Source organism: Podarcis pityusensis (assembly GCF_964106645.2).
Source record: "Podarcis pityusensis genome assembly, chromosome: 1".
NCBI classification, from domain to species: Eukaryota; Metazoa; Chordata; class Lepidosauria; order Squamata; family Lacertidae; genus Podarcis; species Podarcis pityusensis.
The window spans coordinates 85020640-85039814 of NC_138028.1; the positions used below are offsets into that span (position 1 = coordinate 85020640).

At 45.5% G+C, this 19175-nt stretch overlaps 1 protein-coding gene across 11 annotated transcripts in view; it reads left to right on the forward strand.

Annotated features, from left to right (window-relative positions):
• SPTB (spectrin beta, erythrocytic) overlaps positions 1–19175 on the forward strand; it is a 97012-nt gene that overhangs the window by 64791 nt on the left and 13046 nt on the right. For 9 of the 11 annotated variants that reach the window (XM_081003286.1, XM_081003284.1, XM_081003289.1 and 6 more), the window contains 13 exons: positions 1603–1866; positions 2693–2908; positions 3387–3476; positions 4056–4340; positions 4506–4636; positions 4865–5069; positions 6569–6943; positions 7625–7869; positions 8242–8380; positions 9295–9379; positions 9547–9743; positions 10537–10646; positions 11633–11711. In XM_081003286.1, the coding sequence (XP_080859412.1) occupies positions 1603–1866; positions 2693–2908; positions 3387–3476; positions 4056–4340; positions 4506–4636; positions 4865–5069; positions 6569–6943; positions 7625–7869; positions 8242–8380; positions 9295–9379; positions 9547–9743; positions 10537–10646; positions 11633–11711 (2421 nt within the window). Of the gene's footprint in view, positions 1–1602; positions 1867–2692; positions 2909–3386; positions 3477–4055; positions 4341–4505; positions 4637–4864; positions 5070–6568; positions 6944–7624; positions 7870–8241; positions 8381–9294; positions 9380–9546; positions 9744–10536; positions 10647–11632; positions 11712–12643; positions 14031–19175 lie in introns of those variants that run through there. The other 2 variants (XM_081003283.1, XM_081003282.1) reach the window with 2 other exon arrangements.

Below are 19175 nucleotides of genomic sequence, written 5' to 3' on the forward strand. Positions count from 1 at the left end.
TTTTAATAATAAAGACACCCCACATAATAGAAATATCAGAAATAAGAAATAAAAGATATAATAGATGAAACAAAACCAGTTCAAAAAAAGAAATTGACAAGCCTTTGGATTTTAGTTCTCCCCCTCTGTCCCCGGTTTAATTTCCCCCTGACCACCAAACCATGTTATCCGCCTGGAATTCTTACAATCCATAAATCGCCTATTTTCCCCCAACTCCTTGCTGGTTTTTTTTTTTTTATTTTTGTTTTTTTCCTTTCATAATTATTATTTAAAACACTTAGCTTCAGATCTTTAATAAAGCTCCCCCCATTGTTCTTTCCAAATTGTAGTCCAGTTTCCTCTTGTTCCGCTGCTAAAACGTTCTAATTCAGAAGCTTAGTAAGTCTGCAGGGATTATTGTTATTCAGGAACAAAAACTTGCGTTCAGTCCCTTCCTTTCTTCAATAGAAAATTCTATTGTCTCCTTTAGCTGTACACCCTGTAGACAAAATATTATTTCCGTTTTGCAGCTTTCCCAGAAGATAACCAGTTCTATAAAATTCCAATGGTATTTTTCCACTTACGACCATCTTTGTAATGTCCCGAAACTCCTCTAGGGGGATTGTTGTAACTTTGTTTTCTCTAGTCCAAAAGTCCGATTGTTATCCATGTTTTCGCCATTTTGTATCCAAGTTTTTAGAAAGTTGTAGCAAATTGTAACAAATTTAGCCAGCAAAGTTCTCATAATAAAATCCTCTCTGCTTTCCGACTTTGACAGCTACTTTGACAGCTGTCAAAATCTCCGACTCTTTTCACCAGGCTCTCTCTTCAATCACCCCGGTTCCCAGGGGGGGGGGGTTACGTTTCTTCTCCCTCAATTCGTCCTCCAGCACAGTTCTTATAATTTCCCATCGTGGAATTCTTAGTTTTTATCAACAATACAAATCTTTTTGGACCTTGGTTTCCCCGTCCTTGTCTTAGAAGGTTTACAATGGGGGGGGGACTGACTTCCTTTTTGGATCCCCCCCCGCTCGTGTCCAAATCGAAAGGAAATTCTTTTTTTTCCTCCTTTTAAACCCAGTTTCCAAATTACTCACGGGTTGTTGTTAAAAAGTCCGAATTTTCAATGGAAGAAGTCAGCGCTCTCCGCCGGATGGCATGCGGCTGCGCTCGGCAGGGATAGCAGAGGACTCAAAGCACCACGCTTCTCCCCGGCACCCGATCCGTAGCCTTTAAAAAGGCTCCTTCACGAGTCGGGAGGGCGCTGACGGTGCCAGCCGAGTCTCCATGTCCACGGCCCTCGTGGCCGTGGTTTTTAAGGGTCCCCGCATCGCCGGTGCGGTAGGACCCAGCCCCTGCCGAGCAGGCTCCCTCCGGAGCTCGGAGGGAGTCCGCCATTCGGCGATGGCGCCAACCCGGAGCATTATCCTGTCCTCATCCAGCCACTAGCTAATGTTGTGTTGCCTGCAACCACTTGGAGCACTGCATGTAGTTGACTACAAAGACCCATCTCCTTCCAACCCTGTATTTCTTACTCTGTATTTTCTTGATGAGAAATAGCCAGTCCTTTGCTCTGACAAGTGCTTCCATGTCTCTCCCCCATCCCCTCTCTCTTTTCTCCAGGAAGGGCAGAAGCTAGCAGAACAGAAGCCCCAGTATGAACACATTGTTTGCCAGAGGCTAGTGGAGCTGCACCAGCTTTGGGACAAGCTGCAAGCAACCACAGATGAGAAGGCTCAGCACCTGTTTGATGCCAACCGCTCTGACCTTTATGCACAGAGCTGTGCTGACCTTGATGCATGGATTAGTGAGATGGAGGAGCAGCTGAAATCTGATGCCCAAGGGAAAGATCTCACCAGTGTCAACATCCTACTGAAGAACCTGAAAGTAAGTCATAGGGGGTGGCATTTGCCGATTAACGAACATGACTAAATTAGGTACATTATTTTCAGTGGGTCTAGTCTGATAAAAACTTAGTCAAATACCACTTCCAGGATGGAGAGAGGAGTCAATGCAGATACCCATTGCCAAGGGGGAGAGAGGGGGATCTGGAAAGTCAGTGCAAAGCCTTGCTGCCAGGCGGCAGAGGTGGGGGTAGTTATCTGTTAACAGTCCTCCTCCCCCCACTAGGGAGTGTGGCAGGGCTGTGACCAGCTTTTGAACTGCCCCCCTTTTTTGCTCCAGAACTTTCCTTGTTAAAACACCTCTTTAAAGTTCATTCGGAGCAAACAGCAATCCACGAAAGCCTGACTTGACATTTGTTCCAATTGAGTGCTAAAGAGTGGGTTTTTGTGGGGTAAGCTCCAGGGCAAAAAAACACACCAAACCAACCAGCACTCAGACACAGAGCTTAGGACGTGTGCCTGGAAAGACCTTAGATACTGCAATAATCCCTTTTCACCCTGATTCCAGTGTATTCTTTCACCTTTGCCATCAGAACAGGGGCTCTCCATTTTTTGCTGAGACCACCATTTTCTTACCCCTCACAAAAAAAGGCCCAACCCTCCTCAATTACTGTTTCCATGATGGTTCTCTTCAAGTCTCTCCAGTCTCAGGTGTGAATAAAAAGGGTGTCCTTGTTTTTCTAGGAAATGAAATGGGAAAGGAAAGTCAGGCTGGAAATTTGTAAATATGTCACCAAGCCCAAAGCCTATGGCCCAAAAATATAAATTTTGACAAGATGACTGAGTTAATAGAGGCTTTCTAATTTCAGCGACTAGATGAGCAAGTAAGTGTGAGGAAGAAAGAGATGGAAGACTTGCTGTCTCACGCCCCTTCAACCAGAGGAGACCTGCATGAAGCAGATGGCAAGCATGAGATCATTGAGAGAAGGTTCCAGGATCTTCTGCAGCCATTGGATAAGAGGAGGAAGGAGCTGGAGACAACCAAGGCTCGATACCAATTGGACCGGGATCTGGAAGATGAACTGGTGAGCTATCATCTGAATGTGCCATTAGGAAGGACTTCTAGTCAACCTTATTACTTTAATTTAGAGGGCAGGGGGCTCTGTTACAGTACAACTGGTCCCCATGAGACACATAGGCAGTCTGTGTTAGATAAACAGAGTAATACAGTTGTACCTTGGAAGTCGAATGGAATCCGTTCTGGAAGTCCATTCAACTTCCAAAATGTTCAAAAACCAAATTGAGGCTTCTGGTTGGCTGCAGGAAGCTCCTGCAGCCAACCAGAAGCTGTGAAAGCCCCATTGGACATTCAGGTTCCAGAAGAAAGTTCACAAACCGGAACCATCACTTCCGGGTTGCGGCCTTCAGGAGCCAAAACGTCCGAGTTCCAGGGTGTTCGGCATCCAAGATACAAGTGTTACTTCATCCCCCCCCCACTTGTGTACACATATATATAGCCTGACTTTTCTGTACCTGCACTTTAGTCATTCTTCTGTATTCCAGCTTTGGGTACAAGAGCGATTGCCCCTTGCTCAGTCCACTGACCATGGCACAAACCTCCTGTCAGTACAGATGCTTACGAAGAAAATGCAGGTGAGTCTGTCCACCACCTCTGAGTTTTGTCCCCCCCCCCCGCCACCAATTTAATTTAATTGCATTTTGGATTGAACACATAGGCTGGCTGGGTGGATTTTGGCTGTGGCTGCAAACATCCAAACGTTCAGTAGTGTCTGTATAATAGCTGTTAGTAAATGGAGTGGGAGGATTTCTCAAATATGCATGTACCAGGAGCTCTCCAGCTTTGCCTACTCACCACTCTCTGCCAGATGCCTCACCCCCTTACCAAGCCTCCTCCCCTTACAGCTTGATTTGAGAGTGATGTTGTGTGGACGATGCTGCATAAATGGGGGCACAGGCAGACCCTAGCCCACACTAAACTTTGGTGTGTACAAGCCCTGAGCCGAAGGAGTTCCCTGAGGGTGGGTGGGGATGCAGGTAGATGCCAAAGTGCTTCCCTTTGCAGCAGCCTGCAAGACCTGAATATTGCCATCATGTTAGACGTTGTTGTCATTAGCCTCTATTAATGACTACTCAGTAAATGGGAAGAGCTCACTTCAAATAGGTTTTTGATCTTATCCAAACCTCCTTAAAAGTGCCCCTGTCCCTTGCTAGACGCTGCAGAAAGAAATTGCTGGCCATGCCCCACGCATTGAGGACGTCCTTTTCAGAGGGGAGGCCATGCTGGCTGGAGCGGAGGGGAATGGAGACTTCCGGGATACCGAAGAGCGCCTGAAGCAGCTGAGGGATTCCTGGAGCACTTTGCAAGAGGAAACGTCAAAGAGGTTGCAGCGCCTGGAAGAAGCAAGTGAGGCTCAGCGATATTACTTGGATGCTGGTGAAGCAGAGGCCTGGATAAGTGAGCAGGAGCTCTATATGGGGACTGATGAGAAGCCAAAGGTAAAGGTGCTAATATTGCCGGAAGCCGCTGCCACATCCCCAGGTCGTGGGGGGGGGGGCAGTGATGGGGCAGCACAGTGAAATGGGATGTGCCACTCCTGGGTTGGCTCCACTCCGGGGCAGGATAAGATGACATCAGTAACTGGAGAGGTTTTCTTTTCCTAGGATGAAGAGAGCGGCATTGTGATGCTGAAGAGACTCCTTCGCCAGCAGCGGTCCATAGAAGAGTACGGGAAAAACATCAAGCAGCTGGCTAGCTGGGCTCAGAAGCTGCTCTCTGCTGGACACCCGGAAGGGTAAGTATGTCTGGCTGCTGTTTCCCAGTCTCTCAAAGCTTTGGAAAAGAACAGCGAGGAGATTTTTAAAAAGTTCTGTGGAGCGTGGTATCAACTGACCCATCATAGATCCCATATCTTGTCATTTGGCTCTCCGGAAACGCAGCCCGCTGCATATCTGCTGGATTGTGTCTTTCTTCCTTTGGCAGGCGATATGGCTCAGGCATGGCCTCCTTTGGTGTTTTTCAGGGAGGAGATAATCCGGCTGCAGGGGCAAGTAGACAAGCAGTATGCAGGCTTGAAAGACCAGTCTGAGGCGCGCAGGCGTAAGCTGGAGCACATGTGCCACTTCTTCAAGCTGAAGCGAGAAGTTGATGACCTGGAGCAGTGGATCGCAGAGAGAGATGTAGTGGCATCATCCCCAGAGATGGGCCAAGACCTCGACCATGTCACTGTGAGCAAGCACTGTCAGAATGTGCATTAGGCAGCCCATTGTGGCCAGGTGTCTTAGTCCCCATCTCTCTTGAGATGCCAGTTCCACTTTAGGGGTATAAGTACAATGTGAATGAGGACAATGGGTGGTGAGTGGTGTTATTTGACTGCACACTCTGGTTAATTGACTCTGGTCATGTGGTGGCCAGATGAAACCTTGCTGCTAGGTGGTACAGGGTGTGTTAAAATTCAATTGCATTTAACATACAGGGAACCCCCAATGTATGCAGGGTTTAACCACTGCACGTTTACAATGGGAAGTTATAATTTATTCTTATGCTGGAAGGCTGGCTTGTTAGGGTATGGGAATCAGCCCACATGGCAAAGTTAACTAATGTTATAAGTTGGCGTAAAGGCACAAACAAACAAGTAATTGTTTTTTAAGTGGAATAATCTTGCCATGTACTGGTGCAATAAGCCACAAGAAAATAAGTAACCACATATGCTGTTGCAAACTATTTAGTAATTTAAAGGATAATTTAATTTTCTTATTTTGTCCTCTGGAGTACATATATATTTACATATTCACGTTTTTTTCTTTTTTCTCTTTTACCTGTTAAAATTATCCTGTGTTTAATATATCTTTTTGTATTTACATGTTTAGGCACTATCTTTTTTTTATAACAAAAGACATGCAGCTTGGAGTGCAGAAATCACTATAGTTTTCTTCAAATATTAGGAAAGTAAAAGTGTGTTGGAGACATGGCGCTGTGTCCGACAACCTTGCCACCTCTACTCCTGACTTTACCACATTCAGCAGCAAGGTCACAATTGGGCTCGCAAATGTGTTCCCTTGAACATGCTTACCAGCCTCCCTTTCCTTCGGATCATTCAGGTTTCCCAGCCACAGGGGGGACTTGTAAGCACGCTCAAGCAAACTTGCTTAGGAGCCCCCTTCGGACCATGTTGCTATGTCTAGTCAGGGACAGGCTGGAGCGCATGATGCTGTCACTCCAACATACCTGCACTTGGCTAATGTCTGAAGAGAGCTTGTGTTATGACAAGAGTGGCTGTTGTAAGCTGTTTTCAGAAAATCAGCCACATTAGTGTGCTGCAGAAAAAACAAGAAAGAACATTGTGGTACCTTAAAGGCTAACAAATGTCTTATGGCATAAGCTTTCATATGTTGGTAGGCTTTTTCAATTTTGGGTGACAGCTTGCAACAGAAAACAACAACACTCTTTTACATCACTATGCAAAATAAAAGAGCCCTACCCTCCTTTGCATATGGTTATCCTAGAGAGAAAAAGGAGAAAATTGGCAGATTCTCTCTCTCTCTCTCTCTCTCTCTCTCTCTCTCTCTCTCTGTGTGTGTGTGTGTGTGTTTTCAAGTAAGTCTCATGTTGTAATTTGGGAGTGAACATGGGCTCTGGATCTACAGAAAGTGACATTGCATCCATTGTTGAATGAGATTAGACCTCTTAGAATGCTCATGTTCTCTCTGGTTTGTTTCTTGGCTAGCTACTGCGAGATAAGTTCCGTGACTTCACCCGGGAAACAGGAAACATCGGGCAGGAGCGGGTGGACGGTGTCAATCTCATAATTGAGCAGCTGATTGATGCTGGCCACCCGGAAGCTGCCACGATTGCGGAGTTGAAGGACAGTCTGAATGAGAGCTGGGCTGACTTGTTAGAGTTGATTGATACCAGGATACAGCTGCTGGCTGCCTCCTATGAACTGCACAAGTTCTTCTATGATGGTGGTGAGATCCTGGTTCTCATTGAGGAGAAGCACAAGGAGCTGCCGGAGGAGTTGGGCCGGGACGTCAACACAGCAGAGTCTTTCCACAGGATGCACACAGCCTTTGAGCGAGACATCCACTTGTTGGGACAGCAGGTAACCACATACCTTACAAGTCTATAGCTCGCTACTGGACGACATGGGGAACTGTATTGGTATAATCCCTGGTATAGATCAGAAATATATGTGTTTGAGCACTCCAGGGATGCTCGGCCTTGACCTTTCACATTTTTCTGTCATCTGTGTGTCTTGGCTAAAGGGAAATTGAACAGGTCTATGTGGCGTTTTCCAGATCTGATTGAAGTTAGCATCCTCCCTTGGAAGACTTTGGAACATAAGGAAAACAGTCTCTCCTGGCTTAACTGGCATTCTTGATTTATTGCGCTACGGAGCCCAAACCAGATTCTCAATGTTTTCGTTTCCCTATGAAACTGGTCCTTCATGCTTCCATTTTAAAATTAGGAAACCATGTCTGGGAGAGACCTGCATAGCCAGCATACTTCCATACTACTGGTATTTTTGAACAGGCTTCTGTCGCGTCTAACAAATTCAGGCTGCACAACGGACGCTTGATGTGGACCTCCGAAACAAATTTTCCCCAAAGCCGAGACTTTTTGCAGTAAGGAAAGTGTTGGATAATGATGCAACATTGTCTAATCTCCCCACAGACAAATCAGGCTGAATGCCCATTAAACAGGTTTCCTGGAAGGGACTCTGGTCTTAGGTGTGAAGTGTACGTTCTTGGGTTGCAATATAAAGTTCCCTCTTCTCTGGCAGGTTCAGCATTTCCAGGAGGTGGCGGTACGCCTGCAGGCAGCCTATGCTGGGGAAAGGGCCGTCGCTATTCAGAAGCAAGAGCAGGAGGTGGTGAAGGCCTGGAAGGCCCTGCTGACTGCCTGTGAGGGGAGGCGGGCTCAGCTGGTTGACACAGCAGAGAAGTTCCGCTTCTTCAGCATGGTCCGGGACCTCATATCTTGGATGGAGAGTGTGATCCGGCAGATTGAAACACAGGAGAAGCCCAGGTAACAAGATGGAATGGGAATGGACTCCCACCCCCCTTTTTTCTTTTCCCACCCAGATGCTAGAGAAACCATTTGCAGTTCCTCACATGCTGATGCAACCCTCAAGAACCGCTTACCAAGTTCATAATCTCCCCCCCTTTTTTTAAAAAAATAAGCCCTGTGAGCTGTAACATTCTGGGAAGCAGCTGGCTGGAAGCCAGTTGCACATCACATTTGCTGATTCAGGCTTTGCATGCCTTTGAGACTGGTTTTCAGGAGATCTCCTACAACTTGAGAAAAAGTCCTTGGGCTTTTCAGCGCCGCTGAGGATCTCTTGGGTGTTAGTAACGTTCTGCTGCTTGTTTATTCTTCCATTATTTCCCCCATTTAAAGGGATGTTTCGTCTGTGGAGCTTCTGATGAAACACCACCAGGGCATAAAGTCCGAGATAGACACCAGGCAGAAAAGCTTCACCACTTGCTTTGATCTTGGCAAAGCCCTGCTGCAGCGCAGGCACCATGCTGCAGATGAGGTGAGGGCTTCCCAGCACAAGCTTTGTTGTGAGAGATGACTAATATATATGCAAGACTGCATTAAGCATGGCTGCTCCCCACCTTAGGTTCCTGCGGGTGTAGATGGAGGCACTGGCTTTCTGGAACCAAGGTGCTTCCTCCTTCATCCCTTAGTCCAGGTGGCATTTATGACAGAGCAGCCCCTCTCCCCCTCTGACATTTTCAGCAACCCATTCAGAATTCTATTTAGGGGAAGGGGAGCCTTTTTCACTCTGGGGAATTCTCATGAACATCTGTGACAGATGAGCGGGACGGCCTGCCTGACAATCATTATGTCATCATATGAGTGACCGGTAGTTTGTCCCATCTACCTGTTGAAATCCCTTATTTGAGTTTCCCAAGCACCTGAGAGCCAGTTGGGAACCATAGCACACGGGGCATTGCCAGCCCTATGCTTGGCACTTTGGAAAGGGATGAGCACAGGCTGGCAAAGCACTTCTTTCTCCTGCCCGTCAGCTGATGGGGAAAGTGGAAGGGAGTTCTCCATTGCACAGTGCATGCCTGCAACCTCACGGTGGGGGTGGGATATGTGCATTGCTCCAAGAGGGGGAAGAGGATCTGTGGAGGGTGCAAAAAGCATGAATAGGTAGGACAGTTCAGTGCCTACCACATACATGGAGCAAACTCTCATTTAAAGACGGGGTCTGCTGCCATGGCATAAAACATGGGCCTGAGCTGCTCCCTATTTTGCCTGTGTTTTTTGCTCATGCGCAATAGTTTTAATTGTCTTAGGGTTTCTTCTTGTAAGAAAGAAAAGCGGGATTTGTGTAAGCATTATATATAATTAGAGCAGGAAACTCTGTGCACTTAACCTAACTGCCATGAAACCTGTGGCAGGGAGGGAGAGAGAAAACTTTCCTTCCTTTTCTTTTAGATAAAAGAAAAACTGATGCAGCTGGCAGAGAAGAGGAGGGAGATGGTGGAGAAGTGGGACAGGCGTTGGGACTGGCTTCGCTTGTGTAAGTATCCCACAGGGTGTTTCCTAGGTGGGCTGACTGGAATGAGGCTTTTCCACCCAAGTGGGCACTTTTCCATGTAGGGCAAGGCCCAGCCATCAGTGTGTGTGCATCCTACATGCTGAATCATGACCCTCTCTCTGGTTTCCCTTCTCCTCTTCACGCACCAGTGCTTGAGGTGTGCCAGTTTTCCAGGGATGCCTCAGTGGCCGAGGCGTGGCTCATTGCCCAGGAGCCCTATCTCTCCAGCGGTGATTATGGGCAAACTGTGGATGCTGTGGAGAAGCTACTGAAAAGACACGAAGCCTTTGAGAAATCCACAGCCACGTGGGAAGAACGTTTTGCTGCCTTGGAGCGTCTGACCACAGTAAGTAGCCCACAGAAGGAAGAGCCTGCCAGCACTTTGTATGGTTAACAATAATGGAAACCTACTAACCAAGCTGGTTTGGAATACGGGGATCCAACTGTTGCTTCTTACTACTACAGTGGTACCTCGGTTGTCAAACGTAATCCGTTCCGGAAGACTGTTTGACTTCCAAAACGTTCAACAACCGAGGCGCAAAGGGCGGTTGGCAAAGTCAATGGAGAAAAAAGAAAAAAATGCAGCGGAAGCCGTTTGACTTCTGAGGTGCATTCGAAAACGGAAGCAATTCGTTTTCGGTGTTTGGGTTCCAAAATGCTTGGCTTCCGAGTTGCTCAAAAATTGAGGTACGACATTAGAAAGCCTAATTTGTGTTTCATTTTATTTTAATGTGAAGCTTTTCAAAAACGCTTTCTTGAATAATCCTGCAGAGAGTATTGGGCTGAAAAATAATAATAATTTGAAGATGAATATACGTATATTTGTCAGTAAACAAAGCATTGCTTTCAATTCCTGTTATAGCACCCTAATGCCTTCTAATACCTTTCTCAGTTAAACCAGTGCTAGACCCTAGAGCAGTGATCTGGCAACATAAAAGGCAAATAGCACAGTGAAGTGCAATATGGGGGAAATGTGTAGGTGTAGGAAAGGCAAAACTGACCCCTGAAGGGATGGGGTAGATGAAAATGAGGTCACAGGTGCAACAGGGAATGGGGAGTGGCCTCTTTCACATCTGCCTATACAAAAAAACCCCACCCTGTGTGTTCTTTAATATCCCCCCAAAAATATTCTTTTTCAGCTTGAATTACTAAGGAATAGAACGATTCCAGAAGACCTTTCGCAGCACAAAGTGGCTAGGACCACAGACCTGGAGTTTGACTTTGAGACAGAGCCTGAAACTGAGATGGGGTAGGTTACATGTATGTAAGTTGCCCTTTGGGCTGTTACTTCCCTGAGTGTCAGCAGAACTCCATCAAGAACAGGCCAAATCCTCAATTCCCAGACACAAGAACCACCCACCAACAGCGTCTCCATTTTTTTAGGATTCAGTTTCAGTTTGTTGGCTCTCATCCAGTCCATTACTGCCTCCAGACACTGATCCAGAGATCATGTAGCTTGCTGGACCTCTTCAACACTGCCTTATCCACATCTTTGGGTCACAATAAGCGAAACTCCTCTCATAACTCTGAAGAAGATGGTGCTCTCAATATGAACAGTATCAATTGATGTCCCAGGGGTGTAATTCCACAATTAGGATTAACATTTCTGTCCTATGCTGGAGTGCAACCTGAGACTATTTTTTGAGTCTGGTGTTTTGGCAGAGGCAACAGCTATCTCGTGAGTGTAGAGTTGATCTTTTTTGAGTTGGAAAGAAAAAAAAGGACTGAGATGCTGCCCTCTTGTGGTTGTGAAAACTATCCTACTTAACCTAGGGCTGAGATTCCTAGTGTCTTTGTTGCTGTTCCATACTGAGTTTGGTTGTATGGTGTTGAGTTCTGGGTTTTGCATGCACATTATTTACACAACTGGAAACGTCAGCTCCACACTCTTCACCGCTGCAGTTATATGGTTTTCTTTGTATAGACACTATATATATAGTTTTTTCTTCTTTAAAAACACACACAAACAAACTTCAGCAGTAGGCTGTATCTAATTGGTGATGTTGCACAGGCAAAGGGGCTTTTGATCCAGCAGGAGGCATGCACTAATGGAAGAGGGTAGGCAATTTTTGCTAATTTCCTGCAGCTCCTCCCTCCCCAATCTGTTCTGGAAGGTCCCTCCTCCACTATTAGTGGACATCTCTGCTCAAGCAATAGCACAGGAAGGATGAGTTATTCTGCTCCATGTTGTTTCCATTTTATATACTGGATTATGTTCTTCTGTGTTTACTGTAGGCCTGAAGAAGAGAGGGAGAAGAAGGAGGAGTTAAGTTTAGAAGATGCCATTTCTCCTGATGCAGAAGACTCATCACTGGTCAGTTATCAGTTTTAGTTCCTCCTTCTTGGAAACCTCCACAGCTTAATTCAGTTATCCAGTTTTGTTGCATCTTTGTAAAAATACACAAAATGTATTTTTCTAGCAAAAGAAAGAGAAAAAGAATTCTCTTATGTTCAGTTATTTAGAACTTTAACTTGCAGTGCTCTTCACAGTCTTCTTCTTTGATAAATATAGTAAACACCAGGAAATTTGGAGCCAATATGTATATCTGCAAAATGGATCTGTTAAATATAGATTAATGTTACTATTTTAATATGTACTTTCTCAACCTGGTGCTCTTGAGATGTTGCTGGACTTCAGCTCCCATCATCCCTGTTCACTGGCCATGCTGGGTGGAGCTGATACTTAGCTGGAGTCCAGCAGCATCTGGGAACCCAAGGTTGGGAAAGGCTGCTCTACGGTTCCCCCTAAATTATATTTTTGCTGTAACAGATCCTTCATAGACACACTTGCATATATGTTTTGAACTGGAGAGCTGCTGTATTCTCATTGAAGGAGCTACTGTATCTGACGGTGTCTAATGCTTATAGCAAGGTGCACAGTTTTGACCGTACACGATTAGACTGTTAGCTACACACATTTCTCAGTTAGGATCCTGGCAACAGCACACAAGCCTAGCAGTGTGCTTTTTGGAATAGTTTCTGTGTCAGAAACCTTAAACCCAGGGTATCGCAAGTAGTGTGACTAGATGGAAAGGAATATAAGACTTCTGGTCATTTAATGGTGGTGTAGAGTAAGGCATTTGTGCAGAATAATGTTGGGTTTAGAGATCTAGATGGAGGCACAATATCTGATAGTTCTTGTAGAAAAAGTGTGAAGACAGGTAGAGGGAAGAGTAGAAACACTCTTAGCTTAATCAGTGACCCACCTTCTCTGGAGTGATTCCTGAGGCACTTTCCTCTTTACAGGCCTGATCCTGATCTCTTTATAAAGCCAAAGAAGCTCCTGGCTTCCAAGTGATTTTAATTAGTCCAGCCGCATCAAATGAATGAATGTTTCAAAGATACTCATCACCTGATCTCCCTGCTGTTCCTGTGGAGTCTTTCCTGTTCCCTACCCACAGCTCCGAATGCTGTCTGGATCAAGGAGTCAAATGTTTATTCGAAACCCAACTGTACCCAGAAGAGAGGGTTATTCTATATATATTTTATTTTTCAGGCATTTGGGAAACCCTTTTGAAAAGAAGATCTGATCTGTCTGGGAACTTTGTATCCAACTTGGCCTCTCTAACAACATATTTTTTGTACGTTGTTTTTAATAAGCATTTGCTTTCTTCTTTATTCCACTCTGCCCTTTTAAGGAATGAAGATAGGCCTTGTTGTACTCATGGTGAAAAGAAAGTGATGAGCAAAATTCCAGCATGGGCTACTCAGGCCCACATCCCAGGTTGCTCTATTGTCTTAGGATCCAAGTTTCATTCTCTTGCAAAGGAAGAATGTGTCAGGTGTATTGATGCATAAGTCAATACATTTTCACGTGGTGCAATGCAGTGGCCTGGTGAGAAGAAGAGTGGAGTGATTGAGCCTACAGAAATGCATAAAATACAACCTATAGTTAGTGAAGAGAAATCACAAGATGGAATTCATGTCTGCATTGCTGTCTTTGTTAGCAATTTATAGAGTGACCTTGCCCTTCCTGGAAAAGTGGGTTGCTTTTTGTGCTTGTAAAACGGAAGATCATGGGCAACGAATGGACGATGATGAAGGTGCTGTGATCATGACCTAAAAAAGAACCGTACCTAAAAGATTTCTTCCTATGTAGCTGTGATACTATTAATCTTACAGGTGCTTCCAGAAACATCAAAATGAATTGTTAGGACAATCCCTGCTATACCAGAGGTACCCAAAGTCATGAAAACTCTTAATTCTTTTTTTTTTAAAGTTGGGCTTACTTTATGACGCAGGGTGCCCCCTGACACACAGGTACAAAGGAAGACCTGTGGCAATGCACCTCAGCATAATATGCCAACAAAAAGCAGTTCTGTGGTTGCTTTTCACTTTTGCTGTAAATCAGGTCTGAAGAACTTATGGCCCTCAGATGTTGCCAAACCACATCTCCTATCAAACTGACTCATTGGCCAGCGACATCTAGAGGTCCACAGGTTCCCCATCCCTTTTGTAAATGGAGGTTTGTTACTGCAGATAGATGTGGTAGTAGCTCTCCTTCCACATGTACCTCTTGACGTGATTCAGAGGCACTGTGGCTTCACAAAATAAGCCCAAAACATGCAGTTAAAGTTTCCCTAAGCAACAGAAGCACAATGCAGCCAATAAATGTTCTATTTTGTTCTAAAAAGGCTCATTTGTTGGAGTGTGAAGACACAGTATTAAGGCACAGTAATCTCAGTCCTGCACACTCACCCACATGTGTGCATCCACATCCATTTTCATTTTGTATTTATCCAAGGCAGTTGTGTATCTGAACATCTAAAAACTCCACAAGTATTTACACTGGGAGGCACAAGCCATCATTCCGAGAGGATCGGTCTTCGCCACATACACTAATCAGGTCTTTCCTCCTACATGATGATTGATAGGTGCTTCCTCATTAACAGTGCAAGACACGCAGCTCATCAGATAATCTGCAGCCAGGCCCTTCTTGCTGCCAACTTTTTTCCACTGCTCTTACACATCCCTGTGCTGTCCAGCAAAATATCCACAACTCTGCCAACACTTTTGTTGCTTTCTGTAAGCCTTTGCGCTTCTCTGTGCCATTGTTTCTCTCAGCCTTCTTTCACTTTCCCCCTTCTTCTTAGTCTTACTGCTCTTCCCCCCCCCCACCCTTAAGCAGCTTGCTTACAATATCTTGAAAATTTTCTTTGTGTCCTGTTGCCGCCAGCTTAATATCTGAAGACAGACTTTCAATGTGCCTTTAATGGACAAGTCATCCAAAGTACTCCCTGGGAGTAATTATTATTATTATTACTCCCTGGCTCAATCTGTGCCTGTCACCCCTCTTGTGCTTTTTCCCATGCATACTTGCCTCTTTCTTCCCAGAATACATGAGCCTCCTTCCATTCTTGCCCCGCAGGCTTTGGGCCATACTTGGGAGTGGGGTGCCAAGCAGCACTGACGTCTTCTCTGAACTTTTGTTCAGATCAGCTGATGCCAAGGCTCCACCTCTGCAGTAAGTGCCTGTCTGAAACAGCCTCTCCAGTGGTCAAGCCATTTTGCACGACCGGATGAATGATTGGTCACATGTAAGCCTGGCAATAGAATGGGACCTTGGAGCAATCCCTTGCAGGTTCGCTGTTAAGGATAAATCCTGGAGGCCTGGAGCAGTGTTTTGAAGGAGGCCATCCTGCCAAAAAAAGAGAAGGGAATCTCTGCTGCTGTTGCTGCTTTTCTCTCATATCTGCTTCCATCCAGCCTTTTCTACTAACTTGGTGACAATTACTGGCCTTGACATTTGTGGTAATTGGGTATGCACGCTACACACTGCAAAGTAAGTTGTGGCTAATCACAAAAGAAGGCAGCAACTTGAAGCTGCTGTTTTCTCAGTACACATGCTTGCAACAAACCCTCACTTGTAAGCATTTTGTTCCGCAGGCAATTCAGAAGCCATTTTTCTTAAGTCTCCTGGGGATTGACTGTTCTGTAATATCAGTTTTCTTCTGGGACCGGTTTATTGTAACCATCCACTCTCTGCAGATATTTAAGGTCTTGGAGCTTTGCTGCTCTCTGTGGAATAGCTGATCACAGTAGCAAAGGCCAAGTGTCAGGATAAGGTGCCCTGCAAAAGAGTGCTTTTGAGAAAACAAGTCTTTGTGGAGCTGTTCACAAAGTTGAGGTTTTATGGATTCCTGCAGGCATTGGGACAGCTTGCTCCATACTTTGTCATGTTCACTGTGATGCACCAAGAAGGCCTGTTGCAATGAGATAAGGAGGGCAGAGGGTACCAGGAAAAGGAAGCACAGCTGTAGTTTTTATAGTCAAACAGTTTAGATTTTTCAGGTGTTTCTGTCACAGCACTGAAAAATAACTGCACTCGGGAATCGCAGCCAGCCAGCAGATGCCAGCATGAAAGGACAAGGCACCGGACCTAAGATTGGGGCAGGGACGATTAAGGCTGAGGAACACTTTGCTAGGGGCTACCTTTGGATGAATTATTTATTCCACTAATTTAGATTTTTAACACCCCCTCTTCCAGAGACTCAGTTGTTGAGCTGTGGCGTCTAGGTGTATTTTGCCATGTGCCTCAAATCAATAAGAGTTGCGCAAGTTTTGGGGGGGATTACATTCAAAACTGTAGAAGCAAGAAGCGCTTTGCTAAAAAGATTCCTCAGAAGTCATACATGAAGTTGCCTCAGGTAGCCTATTTATTTGTCCCTGAAGCACTTTTTAGCCTCCCCCTAAAGCTGGGTTAGGAGTTCTGTGGCCATCCAAATGTTGCTGGGCTACAGCATCTGAAGGACCACAGGGTCTCCACCACAGCCATAAAGGCCAGGTCACAATTGATGAAATGCGTGTCTCATTCCTATAACTTGCCATGTTATGACAAAGCAGCTTTCACTGTTGTTGTGATCATGGCAGGAAGCCTTGATTAGCAGGGGTTTCCTACAGCGTGCTTACGTGGTGAAATAGGCACCTGTGTTCTTTTATCACAAAATTTATTCATACAACAAAAGGTGAGGAAAATACCCCCCCCCCCAGCAGGCAAGCTTTTGACATTTTGAAAAGTATACCATGGAGTTATTGAAGATCTCAGCAAAATAAGTTCTGGCCTTAGCACTGCTCCATTAGAAGTCAGCATTGGTAGGAAGACAAGAAGAATAGAATCCTACCTTTGGCATCAGGCCCAGTAATTTCTCTGACCTGGCGCAAGCACAGAACTACTGGTGTGCTTTACATTCAATGTGTGATGCCAATGCGGAATTAGCCAGTATAACCTAAAGAGCCTTTGGCCAACCTGGTACCAGCCAGATGTTTTGGACTACAACTCCCATCAACCCCAGCTAGTGGGCACCAAGTTGGCGAAGGCTGACCTGCACTACTCTGCACAGCTGGCTGAATGTTGGGTGCATGCAGGGGGTAGTTACACTGTGTGGTCCAAGTACAGATGTCTTAGGCTGCACTCCTGGCCACACCTGGCAATGTTCTATTGAAGTTAATGGAACTTAGGCACCCATAAGATAGAGCTGTCAATATTTTCCTGGCACCTAAGCATGCTGTTGGCTCCTGAGTCTTGAGTTTGGTGCCGTTGCTTACCCTGGGGTTCGTTCCAGCTTTGTGGTTCTATGGTTACATTCTGCACTTAGACCCACAATCACACAATGCACTTGCAGCTCTCAATGTTGCAAACACAAAGGAAATTCAGTTGATAAGGAAGTTCTTCTACCAGTTATTCAAAGGTAAGTCCACTAGGCCTCAATGGGGCTTATATACTTGCAAACAACAGCAGCATCATAAACCTATTCTGTGGTAACAAAAGCAAATCTTAACCAAAAGAGTTTTAATTATCTTTCTGAAGGCTGGGAAGGGAGTCTGTGAGCCTGGGCAGCACAACCACGAAGTTATTCATCAAGCAACCTCAAATGATAGTAGGGTGAACAGCAGAGCATCCCAGAGGATCTTAAAAGGAGGGCAGAATCATGAGTGGGGAGCAGATAGCCCTTCAGATTTCCCTGTCCTAAACTATATGTGGCTTTAGAGGTTATAGCCAGGGATTAATTGGGTTTGGACACATGCCGCAAACCAGTGCAAAAAGCAATACAGTCAAATGCTCCAAATAAAAGACCTCTAGTAATTGCCTGATATTCTGAGCCAGCTATAGTTACTGAACAGTTTTCAAAGGCAGCCTCACATTAGAGTGGCCCAAAGTATGTGTGGTAGTGGCCAGATCCCCCCTTTACTGGAAGGGACTGCACCTGGCACACTAAGTGAAGCTGTGTGGGCCCACTCCTGGCCATGGCTGAACCATGCCCCTCCAAGCACTAGCAAACTGAATAATCACTCTCTGGTTAGCTTTCCAGCTGACCATAAGAACTCTGTCTCACCTGGTTTAAATTTTATGTAAAACTGGGAGCAATATTGCAGTCAAATATTACAAACCAGCTTACAGGTTGCCTTCATGAGCTCAGATTATGTCCACCATAGATTCGTGATAAATAGTTTCGCACAAGTGTGAAACCGACAGCTGCAGTTTCCACAGGAATGAAACAACTGCATAAATTGGTCCTTGGATGTGACCAAGGACCCTTTCCAACATCCTCTATTCAGGCTTTCAACATTGCAGCTATGTTGGTGACTTGTGTGGTGCTGGAAGTGTGTTGGACAGGAACGATGCTGAGACTCACATTGCATATCTGTGCTACACCTTTGTAGCAGTATTATATCAGTTTAACGGTCATGGCTTCCCCCCAAAGAATCCTGGGAATTGTGGTTGCTGCTGAGAATTAGCTATTAAGAGATCCCTACCCACTGCCCCCCCCAACAAAACCTCAGTTCAGTGGAGAGCTGGGATGACAACTGAAGCCACTTTAGGTGTCCAGCTATATATTGCAGAGAATACCTGGATGTTAAGGACATCCCCCTGCCAACATACAACTCCCGGTAATGTTTGTTAAAAGAAAAGTGATGTCAGTATTTCCCTGCCCTTACTTAGACTTTCACTTGTAGAGAGCAGGGATATGCAGAAGAACACAATGGCATCATCCCATATGTTCTTTACCAAATATTACCAGGAAGATGAGGCAGGAATGAGATGGGTCAGCAACATCTACCTGTCCCCTGTAATATTTGGTTGGACCTTAACATTGTAATGTAGGTCTACAATGTCCTCCATGGAATTATCACTTCTAGGCAGTACCAGGCTGAGCAGATTTGCCATCAACTTGTTTCTAAAGTGACTTTGGGCAGGGTGCTTATCTCTGCATTCCCTGGCAGCTATTGCTCTTCTATGGGATCGCACATGCCTAACAGAGACATTACAATATGCTCTCTCTTCTTAGCTGTGCTGTGGACTATTGACCTCGGTTCCTTTTGCTTCCTTTGACCCACTGAATTGGAGGCATTATGAGATGCAAATATAAGCCTCAAGAAGTGCCTAATGTTGCTGGCTTTATATGCCCCTACCGACACAAAGCACTTCTCTGTCCCTCTTGCCCTGTAGCAGCTGATCCATTTAGGCAGCTTGGAATCGTAAGAACATAAGAGGAGCCTGTTGAATCAGGTCAAAGGCCCATCTGGATGCTCTCACAGTGGCCACCCAGATGCCTTTGGGAAGCCCACACGCAGGACCTCCCCACTTGTGATGTCCAGCAAGTGGTATTCAAGAGACACACTGCCTCTGACAGAGAAGGTAGAACATGGCCATCGATAGCCTGGACCCCCTAGGAATATATCCAGTCCTCTTAAGGTTATCCAAGTTGGCCACCACTACCTCTTGTGGAACATCTAAAACCAACTCCAGTCACTGTACAGCCTATGATGGTTCCAAGCC